The following is a 20,497-nucleotide window of genomic DNA, read 5'->3' as shown; positions in this document are numbered from 1 at the left end:
CTCCTTCTTCCATAAACAAAGGAGTTGATCAATATACTGCTGCTGCAGGAAGCATTGCACAGTCCTGCTCGTTTATCCAGAGACAGTCGGGTGTTCTGGAGACTCCTGGCAGTCATGTGACCTGCTGCGGGGGGGGGAGCAGCTGTTCCCAGAGCCCCCCACCGCCCGTTAACTAACGAACCCTGGGCAGCTGCCTAGCATCAGCAGATGTCCATTCTGTTCCGCTCAAACACACACGAGAACACAGCTCAGCTCCACAGAGTGTAGAACTACTCAGTCCTTCAGCAAAACATCTTTACACCGCGTTCAGCCTTCAAGGAGCAGGTAGGGGTGAGGGACTCCTCATATAGGATCAAACCCACAACCACTAACTTCTCCTGCCCCCGAGTTGGGCTGAAGAGCAGCATTTAGCTTCCCTTCACCAGCCCTCTGCATGTAAAGAATGGATTTCAAAATTCTGGTAAAGAAGCTTAGCTGACATTTGTAGAGGGACGCTAATCCCTGTGATCACAATGGCTTCTGAACCCGAACCGTGGCTTAAACGACATTCTGAAGAGAAACGCTGACAGATTAACATCAGTCATCCATGGCTGCCTCTGGCTCCCAGTGCTGGAGTTGGAACTCTCCCTGTAGAAGCCTGGCCACGGGTGTTGTTCCAGATCATGAGAGGTTTAGCAGCCATCATACCGGGGAAAAGGTTCAGTTTGAACATTATAATGACGCTACGGTGTGTAGTACATGAAACATTTAATCAGGTTTAAAACGTGTTGTAGAGGTTTAGGAGTTCTGCATCTATAGTCTAGTGTGAAGAAAGTTATGAAGCAGTGAAAACAGTGATGATGACAAGATATAAATATTAAAAAAAAATACATTTCTGGCCACATGACAACTCGATGGGGAAAATCTGATTTGAATCCTCGGATGGAATCATACTAAGGACCCAAAACAATAATATATATAATTTCAAATCCTCAGCTGTTTTGTAAAGTTCCAAGTTTATAAAAAAAAGATTTTTTTAAAAGGCAATACAAAGACGCATTTAAATACAATACAACAAAAGAAGGTGTACATGTATGAAGAGTGAGGACTCACCACTTCATAGCCACTGCAGTGGAGTTAACATAGCATTGTTAGCTTTGAATATTACATTGAATTTTACAAATTTTAAATATACATTGTTTATATAAAATAAGATCACCACAGTTTAGACAACAAGCAGCCAGAAGGTCAGAGTCCAAGACCAGGTTCTGGTCCACACTGACCAGACCAGGTTTTAGTCCAGTGAACCACATCGTCGGGACCTCCAGACCACAGAAGAAAGACAGAGTGCAGAGGGTCCGAGTGCAGGGGAGGTGGTGAGCTCCTGTAGTCCGGGTCAGGGTCCGGAGTCCAGGTCCCTCATGTAGTCCGGGTCAGGGTCCGGTGTCCAGGTCCCTCATGTAGTCCGGGTCAGGGTCCGGTGTCCAGGTCCCTCATGCAGTCAGGGTCAGGGTCCGGTGTCCAGGTCCCTCATGTAGTCCGGGTCAGGGTCCGGTGTCCAGGTCCCTCCTGTAGTCCGGGTCAGGGTCCGGTGTCCAGGTCCCTCATGTAGTCCGGGTCAGGGTCCGGTGTCCAGGTCCCTCATGTAGTCCGGGTCAGGGTCCGGTGTCCAGGTCCCTCATGTAGTCCTGCAGGGCCTGCAGTCGAGCGTCGATCTCCGAAAGCTCCGTCCCCGCGTCCATGGAGCTCTCTGTGGGGGGAGGGGGGGTTAGCTCAGTAGAGGCTGCAGCAGCTGAGTTGGTAGAGAATCCATGAAATGGATCCTGGTTATGGGTAGGGTTGTAGCTGGTTATGATTTCAGTTAGGGTTGTAGCTGGTCATGGCTGTACTTATGGTTTCAGTTAGGATTATAGTTATGGTTGTAGCAGGTTATGGTGGTAGCTGGTTAGGATTGTAGTTATGGTGGTAGCTGGTTATGGTTGTAGTTATGGTTGTAGCTGGATTAGTCTGTGGTTGTGTTGGGTTAGGGCCACTGTACCTCTGTCCGCTCTCCTCCGGTACGTGGGCGTGCTGCACAGCGGCTTCCGCCCTAGTGACCCGTTCCTTCCAGACTGGAGGAGACCATGAAGAACAAAATGAGTTGGTGCCACTCTGCCCCACCTACACCCAACCAAACAATGCTGGCCCCCGTGGAATGGCCTACACATCACTCACCGTGCTAGCGCCGTTGTAGATCGGTTTCCTTCCTCTGAAAAACAAAACAAACACGTTATGAAGCAAAGACTCGAGACTCGACCGGTCTTCACTTCAGGGAGGCAGCGTCTCCACGCCTCTGGAACCCCAACACCATCCGCCCCCATCTTTACACCTTTCTACTCTCTACGATCTCTATAAATAGTTGAGTTGGAGGTTCAGACCTGAGCAGGACGCTGGTCATGTGATCCTCGTCCACCATGGACCCCGCGGAGGACGGCCGGCTGCCCCGCCTCTCCGTGGACAGGCTCCGCCCCCGGCTGCCGGAGCGTTCCGTGAGGAGGCGGGGCTCCCTGGAGCGGGACCGCCCCCTCTCAGACAGGACGGGCGACGCCAGCATGTCTCTCCTCGTCTTCCTCAGCCTAGCGAAACGCAAAACGTTAGCACGCACGCTAGCTTCTACTGCTGCTAGCGTTGAGCTTTGATCAACAGCCAATAACAAGACAAGACAACGTACTTTTTGAGGTCCACCTCCTTCAGGCGCCGCTGGCGGTCCTGGATGTAGGCGGTGGGATCGAAGCGCGGCCCCCGGGAGCCTGGACACGGGAGGGGAGAAGGTTTATCACATCACGACCTCCAGAGACCAATGCTGTGTCAGATGTCCATACTTCCACGAGTACACTTAAACGTAGTACACTATCCGCACTCACTAAGTGCACAGATTTTCAGATGTCAGTGTTGTTCCAAATTGAATACTCTCAGCCTGGCTCCACCCTCTTCCGCTACGTAGCTAAGATGGCTGCCGCTGAGTACGAAAAGTGTACATTGATCCACACTCAGCGGTTTCGACCGTTGTTTTGAGTTCACCATCCGGGTCCTTTCAGTACACTTCTTTTCGCCCGATCGTAATTGGAACCTATGTACTCAAACTTAGTATACTAAGTACGGGTGTAAGTACGGATATCGGAACATAGCACAAGATGCCCCGCAGTCAGACCTCAGTCTCAACCTGCTCCTCTAAGGGCTGAAGACAATACAACCACTACTGCCCCAGCCCTGGGGGGGCTCAGAGGGGTTCTGTCCCATAGTGGGAGGGGGGGGAGACATACCGGTGGGGGAGGGCGAGGGTCTGGGGATGTGGGCGCGGGGGCCGGAGGAGTCGGCTCTGCGCCCCCTCTCTCCCGAGCGCAGGACACGGTCGTCAGCTCGCTCCCGGGACCCCGACCGGGCTCGGACCCCCAGCCCTCCGAGGCCCCGGTCCCTTGAGAGAGAACCCCTCTCCCTGGAGAGAGAACCCCTCTCTCGGGACACGGAGGCCCTGTCCCGGGACACGGAGGCCCTCTCCCGGGAGAGCGACCGGTGGGTCTGGATGTCGGCCCGCGAGCCGCCCGAGTAGACGGGCGTCGCCCGGCTGTGGAGTCAAAAACAAACGCACCCGACCCGCGTCACGGAGGAGAAGGAGATAAAGAAGAAGAATAAAACATGAGGGAGGAACACATGTTCAGGGAAGGGAAGGAAACAAGGGAGGGAGGGAGGGAGGAGGCCTCACCCTCTCCTCAGGGAGGCCAGCTCGCTGGTCAGGTTCTTCACACGGACGCGCAGCGCTCTCTCAGACTCCCTGAGCTCCTCCAGCTGGGACACACACACACTCAGGCTCAGAATGACTTCCCCTCAAAACTCCACCCAACCCAGTTCAGTATCATGACATCACGCAGACTGATGACATCACACCGACCGATGACATCACACAGGAGGCCCCACCTGCTCCACCAGGAGGCGCTGCTCCTGGCTCCTCCTGCTGGCCGAACGCTGACCCTTGGCCTGCTCCTTCAGCAGCTGCTCCTCCAGGTCCCGCAGCGCCTCCCTGCTCCTCCTCACCGCCTCCCTCCCTCCTCCCCCTCCCCCCTGTAGCCGCTCCAGGGCGTGGGCCAGGGCCTGCTTCTCCTCCCTCACCTGGGCCAGCCTGGGGGAGAGAGGGAGACTTCATATCCCTGACCATATCCTTGTGTGTGGAGTTGTATGGAGTCGTATTGACGCATGAAGTGTCCTGTGGGATTGATGAAGTACCGGGAGGAATAGAACCACAGGCGTTCATATTCTGTAACCAATCACCCTCTGATGAATGAATGAATGAATGAATGACAGGATGAATGCATGAGGACCCACTCTGCTCGTAGCCTCTGGGTCTCGGGGTGGGCGTGGCCGGGACCCCCGTGGGAGGGGCCGGTGCTGAGCTGTGTCCGCAGGGCTCTGATCTCTCTCTGCAGGACGGCTGGGTCCGGCTTCCCCTTGTAGGGCACGGGCAGTGGGTAGTGGATCCTAGCGGGCGGACCGGAGAACCACGTTAGAAAGCAGGTCTTTAACCTGGAAGAGCGAGGTGGCATGGTGGAGTGAGTCTGGGGTGAGGAGTGAGTCTGGGGTGAGGAGTGAGTCTGGGGTGAGGTTAATGTTAGTGAAGGGTTCTTCAGAGGTTAAAGCTTAAGTGAAGGGTTCTTCAGAGGTTAAAGTTAAGGTCAAGTTAAGGGTCCCTCAGAGGGTGAACCGACCGGTCGAACTCCACGGTGTAGATCAGGATCAGGTATCTTTTTGCGCCGAGGGCTGGGGACTGCTGCCCGCCCCGGGGACGACCTACGACCCCCGCCTTCCTGTTCCGCAGCAGCTCCAGGTCGGCATAGGTCAGGAGGTCAAGGGTCACCGAATCACTCACCTGAAAAAAACAATTGAGGAAGTCGGTCACACTTTGTAAATGATACAATTTACAATGTGCTGGTCCAACTGTGAGACATTTAAACATCTTGAGATGCGATGGACTCCAGTTGTGTTCGTGTTGCTGTCCTTCATCGGTGACGCCTCACCTGTCTAACGGCCGATTCCAGCATACTGCAGAAGATGGGAAACTGCTTGAAGTTTCCAGTTTTGCGTGTGAGGTCCTCTATGTCTTCAGAAAGGTTGAGAAAGGTTGCACATGAGAAACACGGCATAATAATATTATTATTAATAACACTAATGACGGTCTCACAGCCTTCCACTCAGACCAAACCCTGGTGGTCGTTACGTACAAGCGGGGTCGAACTCTCCCCTCCACTGGTCGGCGGTCTTCGTGTCGGAGATCTCCACCGCCAGCAGACCGTTCTCCATCTCCACCTTCACGCTGAACTCCACCCCTCTGAACACCAGGTCCTCCTCCACCACCGAGCCCTCCTCCATGGCTCCTGAGGTACGAAGCAGACCCCCAACAGGACATCAGCATCTCCTCCAGCTACAGGAGACTAGAGTTGTTCCGATACCGATACCAGTATCGGAGATTCCTCGGATACTGCCTAAAATGTGGTGTCGGGTATCGGCGAGTACGCAAGTCTATGCACTGATCCAATACCATCACGTGACTCATTTACTACACAGGCAAATAGCATCACAAACACTATGTAATGTATTATTTTAAATGCTCATTGCTGTTTAGATGCCATTAGTTCTTGGTCGTTAAGACAAAAGAAGGAATGAGTGAAGAATGAAAACTAAACAGAGCAAAGTACTGAACCCTGGGGTTCCCCTCAAATAAATAAATAAATGTATTAATAAACAAGCTAAAAAAAACTGAATGGGGTTCTTTCTATGGCTTTGTTAAATATTAAAGAATAGCAATTTAGGATTGATAATGGGTGGGTGGAACCATAAAGAAATGTCTGCTACATGCACTTTGTCCATCACAGTCAATCATTGACCAGACTGGTACCTGGTAGGCTGCTGCGCTGCTCTGCTCTGCCTCCAGCCGCCCTCACCACGAGGGGCGCTAGAGAGCGCGTCACATTAACGACCACATACTTTATGGAGCTCCTCTAGAAGAACGGAGTGGGTGAACCATGTTCTCCGAGGTACGTACCGCCGGGAACATCGTTCTCCGTGACACGATGAGATGATGACATTTGCAGATCGCGTCAAATAGTTAGACGCGAAAAGCGTTTGAATCGGGAGGACTTTCAGCGCTTCACTTTGATTTAAGTTTCTGGACATAATCATCATCGTGTAACTACCGAGGCGCATATTCTGTTCATACTCTGTCATTAGTTGAGGGTGGTCTTAGGAGAGCGTTCTCCTTAAAATTTAGCGGTGTTTCCATCACCGACAAACGCAGAGTGAGTCGGTGGTCCTCGGAACATCAGACGACCCTTTGACACCAACTCTCGATTATCCACTGAAACACACGAACACGAACCTGGTCTGCTGAGGTCCGCGGGGTCAGGGGACGGACGAGCTCATCCTTTACCCGGGCTGGTTCCTCGATAACACGCAGCGATCCGTTAGTAAGTCCCCGCCACCGAAGAGCGGAGCGGCGGCAGGAGAACCGGGAACCGGGACCGTTGAACTCTTCTTCGGGTGTCCATGTTTCCTCCCGCGGGCGGCGGCTCTTCTTCCTCGGCGTTCTGCTGGGAGGGGGACGCTGCTGCCCCCAACTGTTTAACCTGCAGCATAGACATGTTATTAATAAAATACATGGTTCAATACATATAAATACTATTTGATATAATATGTAATGTTATAAACGACTTGTAATAATAGTAATTGTTTTTATTGTTGGTAATCATAATAACAATCGTGTATTTTAAGCATAAACATATTGTAATATTACATGAATAAATTATTTAATATTATATATTAATATTATTATTTAATTAATATTATATTAATTAATAGTATAATAATATTATTATCCTATCATTTAATAATAATTATATTTATAATGGTCTACATTATATTTGCAATGTTTTTAAATCACCCTGACCAATGATAGTGTTTTGCGTTTTCACATTGAGACATAATCTGCAAACTTGTTGAACCTGAAAAGCTCCAGGCTTCTGCATCGTCCAAAACAAGCGTGTAAATGTTTGATCAAAGTTGCGTGGGTCCCGGGTGAACCCGAATGTCTCTTAGTCCGGCCCAGTGACCAGGGACTGTTTCCATGGAGACGGCCACCCCGGAGGAACCAGTTGAGTCAGGGAGTCTGAAGTCTGCCTTCCTGAGTGACGGTCCGTACAGCCCTGCGCCACATGTTGATGTGAAGGCTCCTCTCTCTCTCCATGCAGAACGACACATGGACGACCCAGCCCTCCAGCCCGCTCCTGCTGCCCGGCACAGAGCCTCAGCCCTGGCTACAGCTGGTCGGACACGCAGGTACCCCAGTCCGCTCCTTTCTGCTCGCTTGGCTTGTTTCTCGTAGTCGCTGGCTTCCCTGGAAGACACTAAAGATCTGAGAGAGAGAGAGATCGGATCACAGACTGTAATCTCTTCCCTCCCTCCTCCCCTCCCTCCCTTCCTTTTCCTATTTCTCCTCTCCTCTGATATCCTCTCCACCCCCCCCCCCTTCCTCCCTCTCCTCCTCCCTTAATTTCTTCCTCGTCCCTTCACTCTCTCCCGCCCCTCTCCGCCTTCACTCCTCTCCTCCTTCTCTCCTTCCACTCTCCTCTCCTCTCTTCTCCTCTCCTCTCCTCCTTCCTTCCTCCCTCCTCTCATCTCCCCTCCTCTCTTTCCTCTCCCCTCCTCCTCTCTCACTCCCTCCCTCCCCCAGAGAGCTTCCAGGTGGGGGAGAACGGGAGGCTGTTAAAGAGGCACTGTGAGGGGGAGGAGCGATGCTTCCGGAGGCTGATGGAGGACCGGCTGAGCGCCTTCGTCCCCTCCTTCCACGGCGTGGTCCAGCACGAGGGGCAGGACTACACCATGATGGACAACCTGCTGACGCGCTTCCACGCACCCGCCATCATGGACTGTAAGATGGGCACCCGGTGAGCACCGCAGGGGGGGGACCAGGGTTAGATGCTCCTCAAGGCTTTCACTTCCTCCTGATACCCTGGATCTGAACTGGTCGGGTTCTGGTGTCGGGTGGTTGGCTCCACTTTCCTTCTCCTCATCACTTTGTTTTTGTAACTTCATTACCATCTTTCCATCTTTATGGGGAGGCATATGGCTCAGGAGGTAGAGCGGGTTGGCTGGTAATCGTAAGGTTGGCTGGTAATCGTAAGGTTGCCTGTTCGATCCCCGGCTCCTCCTCCTCCTCCTCCTCCTCCGCTGAGTGTCCCTGAGCAAGACACCTCACCCTCACTGCTCCTGACAAGCTGGCTATCGCCCTGTGTGGTTGACACCGCCGTCTGTGTGTGAATGTGTGCATGAATGGGTGAATGTGAGGCAGTATTGTAAAGCGCGTTGAGTGGCACTGGTTAGAAAAGCGCTGTATAAATGCAGTCCATTTATTTACCATTTACTCCTGTTTCTTGAACTTTCCTCCTATCTTCCTGTCCATTCTCCCTGCAGGACGTACCAGGAGGAGGAGCTGCGTCTGGCCCGGGAGAGGCCCAAGCTGCGGGAGGACATGTACGAGAAGATGGTGGCGGTGGACCCCGGGGCCCCCACGGCCCAGGAGGCCGCCCAGCGGGGGGTCCTGAAGACCAGATACATGCAATGGCGGGAGAGCCTGAGCTCCACCACCACGCAGGGCTTCCGCATCGAGGGGGTCAGGGTAAGGGGGTCCAGCAGCCTTAAGGGGTCGTTGTTGGCAGGATGGAGGGCTGGTCTAGAGTAGTAGCTCCAACAGCAGCCTCAAGGGGTCGGTGTGGGCAGGATGAAGGGCTGATCTAGGGGTGAAGCGAAGGTTCATAAATGTCTGAAGTCTGCAAACATCACCTGTAAGGCGCTTTGGATAAAAAGGTCTGCAAAACTGGAAATAGTAAACGTCTTGAATGCATGGAGTATCTTCTACAGAGGAAGTATTCCTTGTCTAACTAGTCAATGTACATTAAATAAGGATTTATGATTGGTTTGATTCAGAATGTTCATAATATATTCATATCTGACTAACCTTCCCTGAGTGTTAATCGGTAGAACGGGGCTCCTTGTGATTCCGGTTCAGAAGGCCAACGGAGAATGCCACACAAACTTCAAGAGGACCAAAAGCAGAGAGCAGGTGACGGAGGCACTGAGAGACTTCGTGGACCACAACCCCCAGACCGTGGTGAGTCTCGGCCCCGCCCCTCTGCGTCCTCCCACTTTGTTGTTCCCGCTGTAACCCCCCCGCCCTGCCGTCTCTCGTCAGAGGGGCTACCTGAGCAGACTGAAGCAGCTCCGCCACACACTGGAGGCCTCCGAGTTCTTCAGGACACACGAGGTCAGAGGTCACCTGTCAGTCGAACACCCTTCTTTGATCCCTATTGTGCCCTGCTCACATAATGTTTACTATTTAGTCAGTTGAGACACAGTTATGAAATCAGGTTTACTTTTATTCCCTGACAGAAAATGTGGGTCCAAAAATTTATCATTACTACAATATATATATATTATATATATATATATATATATATATATATATATATATATATATATATAAATCATATATTATCTATAAATACAAAGAGTAGTAAAATGTAAAATGTAGATGCGAAAATAGAAATAACTACCAATAAATGTGAGCATGATCTACAGAGACAGGTAGGGGTTAGACAGTGCAGTGGTGGTGATCCCGGCGGTGTGTCCCCCTCCAGGTGGTAGGGAGCTCCCTGCTCTTCCTGCACGACGCGGCGGGCCGGTCGGGCGTGTGGATGATCGACTTCGGGAAGACCTCGCCGCTCCCTCCCCCCCTCACCCTGGACCACCGGACCCCCTGGGTGGAGGGCAACCGCGAGGACGGCTACCTCTGGGGTCTGGACAACCTCATCGCCATCCTCACAGACACCCTGCCCCCCGCCCGGACACCTGACCCCTGAACACACCCCACCCTAACACCCTACCACGACCTGAGCACCGTAACACCCTAACCCCCACCCTAACACCCTACCACGACCTGAGCACCGTAACACCCTAACCCCCACCCTAACACCCTACCACGACCTGAGCACCGTAACACCCTAACCCCCACCCTAACACCCTACCACGACCTGAGCACCGTAACACCCTAACCCCCACCCTAACACCCTACCACGACCTGAGCACCGTAACACCCTAACCCCCACCCTAACACCCTACCACGACCTGAGCACCTGGACCCCCCCCCCCCCCCCCCCCCCACCTGAGCACCGTACCACCCTAACCCCCACCCTAACACCCTACCCAACACCTGAGCACCCTGCCCCCCACCCCCCCCCCCCCCCCCCCCCACACCTGAGCAACTGGACCCCCCCCCTTAGCACTGGACACATGAAGGACTACTTGTTTTGTTGTTTGACAGCAGAGGGTGATGATGCAGAGGCTGTGGAGCTGAAAGTGAAGGACCCACGCCAAGTGGTCGTTTGTCTCAGAGTGAGACTGAGAGTAACACAGGAGTGACTTCTCCAAACACTCCACTGTGCCTGCAGCCCTCAGAGAACATCTAGATCCTACTGCCCCCAGAGAACATCTAGATCCTACTGCCCCCAGAGAACATTTAGAGAGGACACCTCAGAGATGTCCATCACCTTCCTTTATGTGATGATCATGATTGAACACTAATAATAATTATAATAATATATAATTATATTATAATTATAATAATAATTATACCCTCAACACTAACACTAACAGTAGACTGTTTGATTCATCCTGACATCACTAAATCGTTAACCCCTGACCAAGGTCAAGCAAGGTTGCAGACTTTGTTCAGAAACTGAAACTGTATTTTTTTATGTGTAGATTTTCATACCATCATGGTCCGATTCTGTAATCATTTTTAACGCTGGGGAAGAATCCTGAAACCAGTGGACTTTGGGAATTGATTGAAATATTTTTTTTCACCACAATAAAGTATTTTCCTGGCTTTTACCATAAAGTCTGATTTAGTGTTCAGAAGCTACACCTGGACTCTCAGATCAACCCTGCCCCCCCCCCACCCTCCCCCCCTGACTCCAGCCGACCACAAGATGAAAGGCAGCCGGTGGCGGACTCAGGAAGAGAGGAAGATGGAGAGATAGATGTAGGGTACATCCTCCCCCGCACTGCTCCCCAAGTGGAGCAGACGGGAAGCTTCAAAAGAGCCGAGGGCCGGGAGAGTACTCCGCCGAGCCGCCCCGTCCCCCACCAATTAGCGCGCACAATCCCGGTAAAAATAGGCAAAGCTTCTAGATCAAATATGCTGTTTTTAACAATGTGTCAAGGAGATCATTCACAACCGAACCACTATGGCTAAAAATATCTGCTGAATAGTAATGTAATCAACTGCTGAAAAATATGCAGTGAGGACAGTCGTCCGTGCACTTAATTCAGTTAGCCTATCAGGCGCTGTCTCAGGTACAGAGAGATGTCTTGATTACGGGCAGATGGGAAGTAGAGGACCCTTCTATTAATCCACCAATCACACGCCGCTCGGTGACAGAAGGGGGTGGGGCCTGGGATGATGTCAACATGATAAAAGTGCACATCAGACAGTCTTTCAGTTTATACAGCACACACACGCACACACACACACACACACACTTACTCACACACACACACATGTATGCAAACACAGACACACTCACTCAGCCAAGCATGCACACACACACACACACAGACACACACACACACACACACAGACACAGGGAGCGACAGGCAGGACTCCTCCCCGGCCAGTGTTGGACCAGAGAGGCACAGAGCAGGACGTGCTGTGAGGAGCAGACAGGAGACGGGCGTCTCTCCACACCATCAGAGTATTGATCCCCGGTCACATCCATTACCAGGTCAGTGATCAGCCAGTCCAGGTGAGACAATAGATTAGAGAAAACGTTCTGCATTTGAATGGTTGAATGGTTAATTCTTTGGGTTAGTCTTCAACATGTTGTCTATGTTTTCAGTTTCCTCGCCGGTACAAAGCCGGCCGTGAGGTTGATCAGGACCCGATCAATCAACCAGGACCCGTTCAATCAATCAGGACCCGCCCAATCAACACACGCCTGACACGTCAGGCGTCCGCTTCGGAGTGACACCTGCGTCTCCGTACCCCTTCTCCCCAGCCGGCTCCTGATTGGTCCGCGTGGCGCGGGGGGGGGGGGGGGGGCGACCAGCGACCAGCCCACAGCGGGGGGGGGGCTCACGCATGAGAGCCGTCGGGCGGCATGGCTCAGAGGAGGGGGGGAGGAGGGGGGGGCGGGGCCGGCGGCGGGGGGCGCTGCTCCCGCCCGCCCATGAATGAGGACAACGCCCGCTTCTGCCTGCTGGCCGGCCTCATCCTGCTCTACCTGCTGTGCGGCGCCGCCGTGTTCTCGGCGCTGGAGAGGCCCTACGAGCTGCGGGCGCAGCGCCGCTGGACGCAGCGGCTGGACGAGTTCACGCGGGCGCACGGCGTGGGCGTGGCCGCGCTGCACGGCCTGCTGCGGGACTACGAGGAGGCCAACGGGGCGGGCATCCGGGTGGACGCCCTGAGGCCGCGCTGGGACTTCTCCGGGGCCTTCTACTTCGTGGGCACGGTGGTGTCCACCATCGGTACGGTAGTCATGACGACGCTTGGTGTCCACCATCGGTACGGTAGTCATGACGACGCTTAGTGTCCACCATCGGTACGGTAGTCGCGACAACGCTTGGTGTCCACCATCGGTACGGTAGTCACGACAACACTTGGTGTCCACCATCGGTACGGTAGTCAAGGCAACCATAAGTGTCGGTCGTCGGTACGGTAGTCAAGGCAACGATAAGTGTCCACCATCGGTACGGTAGTCAAGGCAACGATAAGTGTCCACCATCCGTATGCATGTCCATCCAGCAATGCGTGTCATTAAAAAGTACTAATAGATGACAGCATCCAGTCATCCTGGAGCCGACTGAAAGCTGGCACACTGGGGACGGTGATAACTAACCCCAACCCTGTCATCAAACGAGAGGGATTGAGCGCTCTGTCGCGTCCCACCTCCTACTAGATCACGACCCATCTCGGTTTAGACCCCTGCTTTAGAGTCATCTTTCACACCTTTCTGTGTATGTGGATTCATGTAGACTCACCCATCAGCTTGAAGCCCATTTCTCCCCCCAGCTTGTTAACGACCCTGTTACGCCGTCCCCCCCCCACTCCCCCCCTACACTCGCATTGAGCCTATCACATCGTTCCCTGAATGTCTTTGAACTCATAGTTAATGAAAGGTCACCCTGTGTAACGCCTCCACCCCAGTGCTTCATCCTGTTCCTCTGTCTCCGTTGCTCCGTCAGGTTTCGGGATGAACACCCCGGCCACCATCTCCGGGAAGATCTTCCTCATCTTCTACGGGCTGATCGGCTGCGCCGCCACCATCCTCTTCTTCAACCTGTTCCTGGAGCGCATCATCACCATGCTGGCCTACATCATGCGCTGGTTCCACGAGCGCCAGCTGCGGCACTCGGGGGCGGGGGTCCTGGGGGGCCGGGCCCCCCGCCGGGAGGACGACAGCCTGGAGGGCTGGAAGCCGTCGGTGTACTACGTGATGCTGATCCTGGGCGTGGCGTCGGTCATCATCGCCTGCAGCGCCTCCACGCTGTACTGCACCATGGAGGACTGGAGCTACGTGGACTCGCTCTACTTCTGCTTCGTGGCCTTCAGCACCATCGGCTTCGGGGACCTGGTGAGCAGCCAGCGGCAGCAGTACGAGGGCCAGGGCGCCTATCGCCTGGGCAACTGCCTCTTCATCCTCATGGGCGTGTGCTGCATCTACTCCCTGTTCAACGTCATCTCCATCATCATCAAGCAGACGCTCAACTGGATCCTGGCCAAGCTGGTGTGCTCGCGGCCCGGCTGCCGCTCGCTCTGCTGCCCCTGCTGGTCCCGGAAGCACCCCGCACGCCGCCTGGCGCCCGCGGCCGGGCGCGGCCGGCGCTTCAAGGGGAACAGCGTGCAGCCGCTGCAGAGCCGGGCGGGGCCGCAGCGCTTCGCCGGCGGCTCGCTGGACACGGCCGGCGACAGCGAGACGGACGGCGGGCCGGGCGGGGAGGGCGGGGCCTACCCCGGGCGCCGCCTCTCCGGGGAGATGATCTCGGTGAACGAGTTCAACAAGGTGTCGCTGGCGCTGCTGCAGAAGCAGCTGAGTGACTCCGCCCACCACCACCACCAGGGCCACGCCCCCCCGAGCCACGCCCACCTCAATGGCTTCTCCGGCGGCGTGGGCGCCTTGGCCATCATGAACAACCGCCTGCAGGAGACCAGCTGTGACCGGTAGGGCCAGCCCTAACCCCACCGCTAAGCCCTGCCTAACCATAACCCCACCCCAAACCCTCACATAACCCTAACCCCACCGCTAAGCCCCGCCTAACCCTAACCCCACCCCAAACCCTCACATAACCCTAACCCCACCGCTAAGCCCCGCCTAACCATAACCCCACCCCAAACCCTCACATAACCCTAACCTTACCCCTAACCCCACCGCTAAGCCCCGCCTAACCACAACCCCACCCCAAACCCTCACATAACCCTAACCCCACCGCTAAGCCCCGCCTAACCACAACCCCTTGAGTGGCATGTTCATTAGTCCGTCACATGAATTCTGAGGACGCCGCTCAGAGACAAACCAGAAGACGTAGAGAGACCTGAGCGTACTATAATCTGTTCCTTTACTCAGTTACTTGTGATGAAAGTGAAACTGCTAAAACAGAATCATCTCATCTGAACTCATTGCCTTGCTCAAGGACTCTGGTTTGTGGGTTGTAGTGCAGCACGGTCTGTCCAGAACAGATGCTCCAACGGCTCTGCAAAACACTTGAGGAGGTAAGAAGCCGGCCATGCATGCCATTAGAGAGTGTTGTGGCGGAGATACTCTCAAGTGATTGGCTCGTACGGACAATCAGCGGAGGCGTCGCTGAAGCATCTCCTTGGCAGACGGCTGATTGGAGGGCTGCCGAGGTCGCCTCTCGCCGTCTCCATGCTAATAGTGATAGCGATACAGCGCCGCGCTCGCCGCTTGTTCAAGTCATTGCCTTCTCCGAATGCGCCTGAGGACTGCTAATGCTGTAGCCTCTGAAGCTAGCCCTGCTGAATCACTGCTACTGACGTTGAATATGACTATTTTATTCTTTATTTCTTTATTTCAAGGATAGCCCCTTGAGATGTACCATCTCATTTTCGAGGGGGTCCTTAACTTACTATTAGGTGATTTAGTTCTGCCTTTCGCTTTTATCTGGGACTTGCAGCAAGTTTGTTTAGATACAGCGTCCTCTTGCTCTTGGATGTCTGCAGGTAGACTCTGGACGTTGAGGGAATCGAACCCAGAACCTATACAGATGATCCTGCCCTGATGTCAGGGCAGTAGGCTAGCAGGCTCCAAGGAGGGATTAAATTGTATTTTAAAATGAACTTCTATTGTTTGAATCGGTGGGTCAAAGATCAAAGATCAAATCGTCTCCAAACAAAAGCTTAAAACAACACTGAGTAACAAATGAACTATTATATATAGTTTAGTCTTTTAGCACTAGGAAAATGCAGTCATGGGGAATGCAGCATTTTTTCATTTCCTGTTCAAATAAATCTTTCTTTTCAATATTTCCTAGTCCTCTCTATTGTCCATATTATTTATTGATTTTCGTAGTATATCTAGTGAACTTTTCTCAGTTAGTCGTTGGCTTGGAGCTCTGAAGAGATGGTGGGAAATATCTCTGTTTCAAATATATAAATGAAGTTTAATGTGAGTTCTTGTATTTTTTACACATAATATGACCTTCTGCTATTACCTATAATGTATTATTTAGTGTCACTTTTAAGCATATTGGAATTGCATCTTAAGATGATTCATATTTTCAGTGAATATACCTTTTTAACATTCAAATAAAAGTTTATCTTCTATCGTTACGTTTGAAAAACGACACAGAAGTTTGAACATTTTAAAGTAAGGCTTTAAAAATAAATCTTTTCTTACAGTCAGCTTTCAATCCAATGGGAAAAACAGAACAGTTTCCACATTTATAGTTGCCCATAATGATAATTATCATAAAAAAAACATTATTAGCATTCACTTTAAAGACTATATTAGCTGGCAAGCTACTTTGTAGTTAGTTTGAAAAATAAACAATTCATCATCTTAGATTTACCTTTAAATTCAATACTATTTTACACAGAAAACTCTTATACTTTATCATAGGACATACCAAGAAAAAGGTACAACAATAAAACTTTACAATATATCATCCATCATCTTGGTGGTTTGTCTATAATATGAGGCAGAGAGTTGTCACTGAGTCACTGTTTCGGAACAAGTAAAAAAGGTTCTCATGTGTTATTATAAAACATATCCGACAACACGCTGTTACAATGAATCTCTTACGGAAACACAGAGCTTCACTCGGACAGCGGGAGAAATAAATCTTTCCTCCATCGTTTTCACTAATCGCACGAATGAAGAAAATACTGAAGGGTACAGAGGGGTCCTACATTGGCTTCTTGTGAAAGCCCCCGTTCTGCGAAGGAAAGGAGAACATCTTATTAAACACCTCCATCAGGTACAGTCTTAGTGGGAGGGTTGAGTGTGTGGTTGACCCTGTGGTTACGGGGTCTGGATTTAACCTACGTTAGATGGAGTTGGCCTGTGAATCTCTCTCTGTTGAAAGTAAGCAGAAATTATGCAGTTCCTCCTGTAACACACAAAAAAATAAACATTAACATCTTCCACCACAACATTCTATGCGTTATAAAGCAGTCTGTAGGCTATAGTTCACAACATGTCTGTGTACAGTTGGCAAAGATGGTTAGGCAAGGCTGCTTTCATACCGGTTTGACACCTGGTTTAATCCAGGAGCCCATTCATTCCTAATCCGCTACCATTACAATGTAATAGTACATGTACACATCTGGATCAAATACATGACCAAATACAGGAACATAAACACATGAAAACCAATCATACCTGAGACATGAACACCCTCTTATAGTCTTTGTTTTTGGCTTTGTTTGTTTCAAAGTGTAACATCATGTTATTGAGAACGTTTTCTTAACGTAAACGCATGCGATGCTGGGTTAAAAAAGAAAGTTGTCCACTTTCGTGAAAGCCGTACGTACACTGTATATATATATATTTTTTACAGTTGTTTAAACCGTATTTTCGACTGTGCAATTGTATATTATACACTGTATTTTCTTTTTCTAATTATCTTCACATTGTAGGCCTACCACACTTTATAGCATATTTTATACCGTACTGTACACAGTCTAAGTCTATGTATGCTTACCGTATTGTACACCATATTTGATACCTTACTTACTTTATACTGTAGGGCTATTTTGTACACTGTTATACATTCGTTTTGAACCATATTTATTACTGTACTTTATACCGTAGGCCTGTTTTCCCCCCCATGTTAAACAGTAGTTCTGTTTCATATTTTATACTGCAGGTCTACTTTATACTGCAGGCCTGTTTTCCCCCCCATGTTAAACAGTAGTTCTGTTTCATATTTTATACTGCAGGTCTACTTTATACTGCAGGCCTGTTTCCCCCCCCCATGTTAACAGTCGTTTAGTATCTGATCGGTGCCTACTTGCTCTGGATGCCTCCGCCGGGCGGCAGGCCGGGGATAGGGATGGAGGCGAGCACCGTCAGCACGGCCAGCAGGTCAGGCTCCTCCCCCCCGACACACAGGTCCTCGTAGATCTCTGGGGAACACAGGCACCTCAGGGTCAGTCCAGCCTGGTACCGCTCTACTTCCCTAGATTCAGAGTACTCTACTCTAAAATATTATATAACGACTGCGTCACTGAAGAAATAGAAAAGACATGAGGAATATACAAATAAAAGATGTATTTTTATTTTCACCTTTAAAAATGTTCTTCTATGTCTAAATGATGTACGGAAAATATAGAAAAAGTTACTGATAGGTCCTACACAAGGACAACGTGATTGGGGAAAGGGGGGCTCCTAAACAAATCTAGCCGCCCCGAGCGTCAGAGCACCGGCCCTGCTGGTGAGACGACCGGCCTGAAATGAGTTAGAAACCCGCTGGGTGAGCCTGGACCGAAACATCAAGCTGTCATGCAAAGCCCAGAGTCCTGCAGGTAAGATTTACAAACCAACTGGTTAGTAAGTTAGACTTTGTCTTTCTAGCAACGTTTTATAAAACAACATTACGCCTACTGAATACGGTCCAACAAAACGTGTTTGGCGTTGGAGCTGTGAAACGCGTCGATATCAGGGGGAGGTTGGCGGTGTGTTACCTGCGACTTTAGCCTCCAGCAGGTCGTCTAGCTCAGCCTCCTGATGCAGGGCCTCCGCAGAGAGCTGCGGAGCTCCGGGGAAACACAGCAAGATGATGCTGATGTTGTCCAAGCTGCCCTGTCGACACATGCGCATTAACGGCACATTAATAACATCTCATATCAGTGCAGTCAACGCCGTGTGCGTGTGTGTGTGTGTGTGTGTGTGCGTGTGTGTGCGTGCGTGCGTGTGTATACGTGTGTGTGTGTGTGTGTGTGTGTGTGTGTGTGTGTGTGTGTGTGTGTGTGTGCGCGTGTGTGTGTGTGAGAAACACACATATATATACACACACACACACACACACACACACACACACACACACACACACACATGCACGTGTGTAAGCTGTGTGTGTATTGTCATGTGTCTAAGCTGTGCGTGTTCACGTTATGTAACACCGCCGCTGACAGGCAACACAGCTAAATCTGTCACAGCTCAACTGTCTATCCCACCGTGTGTGTGTGTGTACGTGTGTGTCTGTGTGTGTGTATGTGTGAGCGAATGAGTGAGTGAGTTTATTTGCTTTGAGAAGAGAGAGGGTGAGAGAGCGAGAGAGAGAAATAGAGAGAACGAGAGAGAGCAAGAGAGCGAAAGATAGAGCGAGAGAGGGTGAGAGAGCGAGAGAGAGAAACAGAGAGAACAAGAGAGAGAGCAAGAGAGCGAAAGAGAGAGAGAGAGAGAGAGGAAGAGAGAGAGAGAGAGAGAGGAAGAGAGAGAGAGAGAGAGAGATAGCTCAAGGGATTCCACCACACATCATTCATCAGCCCTTGCTGCTGGCCTCCGACCCACACAACCACAACATAGAGGTCGCCCCCATGATGCTCTGCTCTAAATATATATTCATCTCCTCTTTCCTTTAGGAAGTTACCATTATGACCGCGATGCCTTCACTGCATGTAGTAACCTGTAGTGTACGCTGCATTGTATACACATATATAAAGCTATATGTATACCGTGTAAGATGTTATTGTAACCCTGTCATTTGTGATATAGTATGGGTATTCTACTGTATATAAGGAGTGAGGTAGATCTATACAGTATTATAGAGGTCAACTGTAGGTATTTATAGTATAGTTCCAGCTGTGAGTTCATATCTATGTGCATATTCTAAAGAAGTGTAGCTGGAATAACTCTGAGGTCACTCTAGAGGCAGGGGGAGGAGCTAACCCTCACCTTGTAGAGGCAGGGGGAGGAGCCTAATCCTCACCTTGTAGAGGCAGGGGGAGGAGCTAACTCCTCACCTTGTAGAGGCAGGGGGAGGAGCCTAATCCTCACCTTGTAGAGGCAGAGGGAGGAGTTAACTCCTCACCTTGTAGAGGCAGGGGGAGGAGCCTAATCCTCACCTTGTAGAGGCAGAGGGAGGAGTTAACTCCTCACCTTGTAGAGGCAGGGGGAGGAGCCTAATCCTCACCTTGTAGCGGCAGGGGGAGGAGCCTTATCCTCACCTTGTAGAGGCAGGGGGAGGAGCCTAATCCTCACCTTGTAGCGGCAGGGGGAGGAGCCTAACCCTCACCTTGTAGAGGCAGAGGTCGATGACCTGCGCGCACACGTCCCGGAGGTCCGTGCACACGCGCAGCCGGCTGTGCACGAAGGCGCACAGCTCCTCGTTGGTCAGCGTGTCCCACACGCCGTCGCACGCCAGCACCAGGAACTCGTCGCCCGGCGAGCGCTCCACCACGCACACCTCGGGCTCCGGGGACACCATCTGCTCCTCGGGGGGCCGGTTCTCCGCGCCCTTGTAGCCGAAGTCGCCCAGGGCGCGGGACACGGCCAGTGAGCCGTTGATGCGCTGGATGGACACGCAGCCGCCGGCGTTCTCGATGCGCTCGCGCTCCAGCGGGCTGTAGGGCTTGTGGTCCTCGGTGGAGTAGCACACCTGGCCGGAGCGCGACAGCACCGCCCGCGAGTCCCCGCAGTTGGCGAAGTAGACGTAGCAGGGCGAGATGAGCGTGGCCACCACCGTGGTGCCGCCGCGCTCCCAGCCCTCGCGCCGCGCCACGCCCTGCAGCTGGCGGTCCGTCTGCAGGAAGCCCCCCACGATGCCCGCCCGCACGCGCTCAGGGTCGTCCTCGCCCCCCATCTGTCCTGAGGGAGGGCGGGAGGGTGGGTGGGGACGGGGGGGGACACACAGGCGGGGTGTCACTGGGGAGAACCGCTCACAGACTCAGGACATCCTAACTGGAGGAGTGGGGGACCCC

General features: G+C 51.9%; 4 protein-coding genes across 4 annotated transcripts in view; 2 read left to right on the top strand and 2 right to left on the bottom strand.

Moving 5' to 3' along the window:
• Positions 1 to 812: 812 nt before the first annotated feature.
• On the bottom strand, positions 813 to 6,543 carry ccdc61 (coiled-coil domain containing 61). Its single transcript, XM_084473882.1, has 13 exons — positions 6,386 to 6,543; positions 5,232 to 5,384; positions 5,028 to 5,110; positions 4,719 to 4,879; positions 4,339 to 4,491; positions 3,934 to 4,135; positions 3,722 to 3,804; positions 3,282 to 3,583; positions 2,690 to 2,768; positions 2,397 to 2,594; positions 2,194 to 2,227; positions 2,018 to 2,090; positions 813 to 1,729 (listed from the first exon to the last, which is right to left on the bottom strand). Exons 2-13 carry the CDS (start codon positions 5,377 to 5,379, stop codon positions 1,635 to 1,637), a joined length of 1,611 nt encoding a protein of 536 aa, XP_084330008.1. The 5' UTR covers positions 5,380 to 5,384; positions 6,386 to 6,543; the 3' UTR covers positions 813 to 1,634.
• LOC311354087 (inositol-trisphosphate 3-kinase A-like) lies at positions 5,992 to 9,997 on the top strand. The gene is made up of 7 exons (XM_084473883.1): positions 5,992 to 6,044; positions 7,254 to 7,341; positions 7,736 to 7,949; positions 8,476 to 8,680; positions 9,071 to 9,172; positions 9,254 to 9,325; positions 9,699 to 9,997. The coding sequence occupies exons 1-7, from the start codon at positions 6,033 to 6,035 to the stop codon at positions 9,918 to 9,920; spliced, it is 915 nt and encodes a 304-aa protein (XP_084330009.1). The 5' UTR covers positions 5,992 to 6,032; the 3' UTR covers positions 9,921 to 9,997.
• Positions 9,998 to 12,218: 2,221 nt separating this feature from the next.
• On the top strand, positions 12,219 to 14,320 carry kcnk12l (potassium channel, subfamily K, member 12 like; the record flags this gene model as incomplete). The annotated part of the gene is made up of 2 exons (XM_084473659.1): positions 12,219 to 12,585; positions 13,303 to 14,320. The coding sequence occupies 2 exons, from the start codon at positions 12,219 to 12,221 to the stop codon at positions 14,280 to 14,282; spliced, it is 1,347 nt and encodes a 448-aa protein (XP_084329785.1). The 3' UTR covers positions 14,283 to 14,320.
• A 2,107-nt stretch (positions 14,321 to 16,427) lies between these two features.
• Positions 16,428 to 20,497, bottom strand: part of ppm1nb (protein phosphatase, Mg2+/Mn2+ dependent, 1Nb (putative)) — a gene marked incomplete at its 5' end in the record, with an annotated part of 5,313 nt that continues 1,243 nt past the window's right edge. The window contains 5 exons of the mRNA XM_084473983.1: positions 16,428 to 16,509; positions 16,620 to 16,683; positions 17,587 to 17,701; positions 18,260 to 18,377; positions 19,813 to 20,384. Of these exons, the coding sequence (XP_084330109.1) occupies positions 16,480 to 16,509; positions 16,620 to 16,683; positions 17,587 to 17,701; positions 18,260 to 18,377; positions 19,813 to 20,384 (899 nt within the window). The 3' untranslated portion in view covers positions 16,428 to 16,479. The remainder of the gene's footprint in view (positions 16,510 to 16,619; positions 16,684 to 17,586; positions 17,702 to 18,259; positions 18,378 to 19,812; positions 20,385 to 20,497) is intronic.

Source organism: Micromesistius poutassou (assembly GCF_964030765.1).
Source record: "Micromesistius poutassou genome assembly, chromosome: 10".
Classification (NCBI taxonomy): Eukaryota; Metazoa; Chordata; class Actinopteri; order Gadiformes; family Gadidae; genus Micromesistius; species Micromesistius poutassou.
Note: the sequence above shows the minus strand (reverse complement) of the source record. Positions and strands in the feature narration are given on the sequence as shown.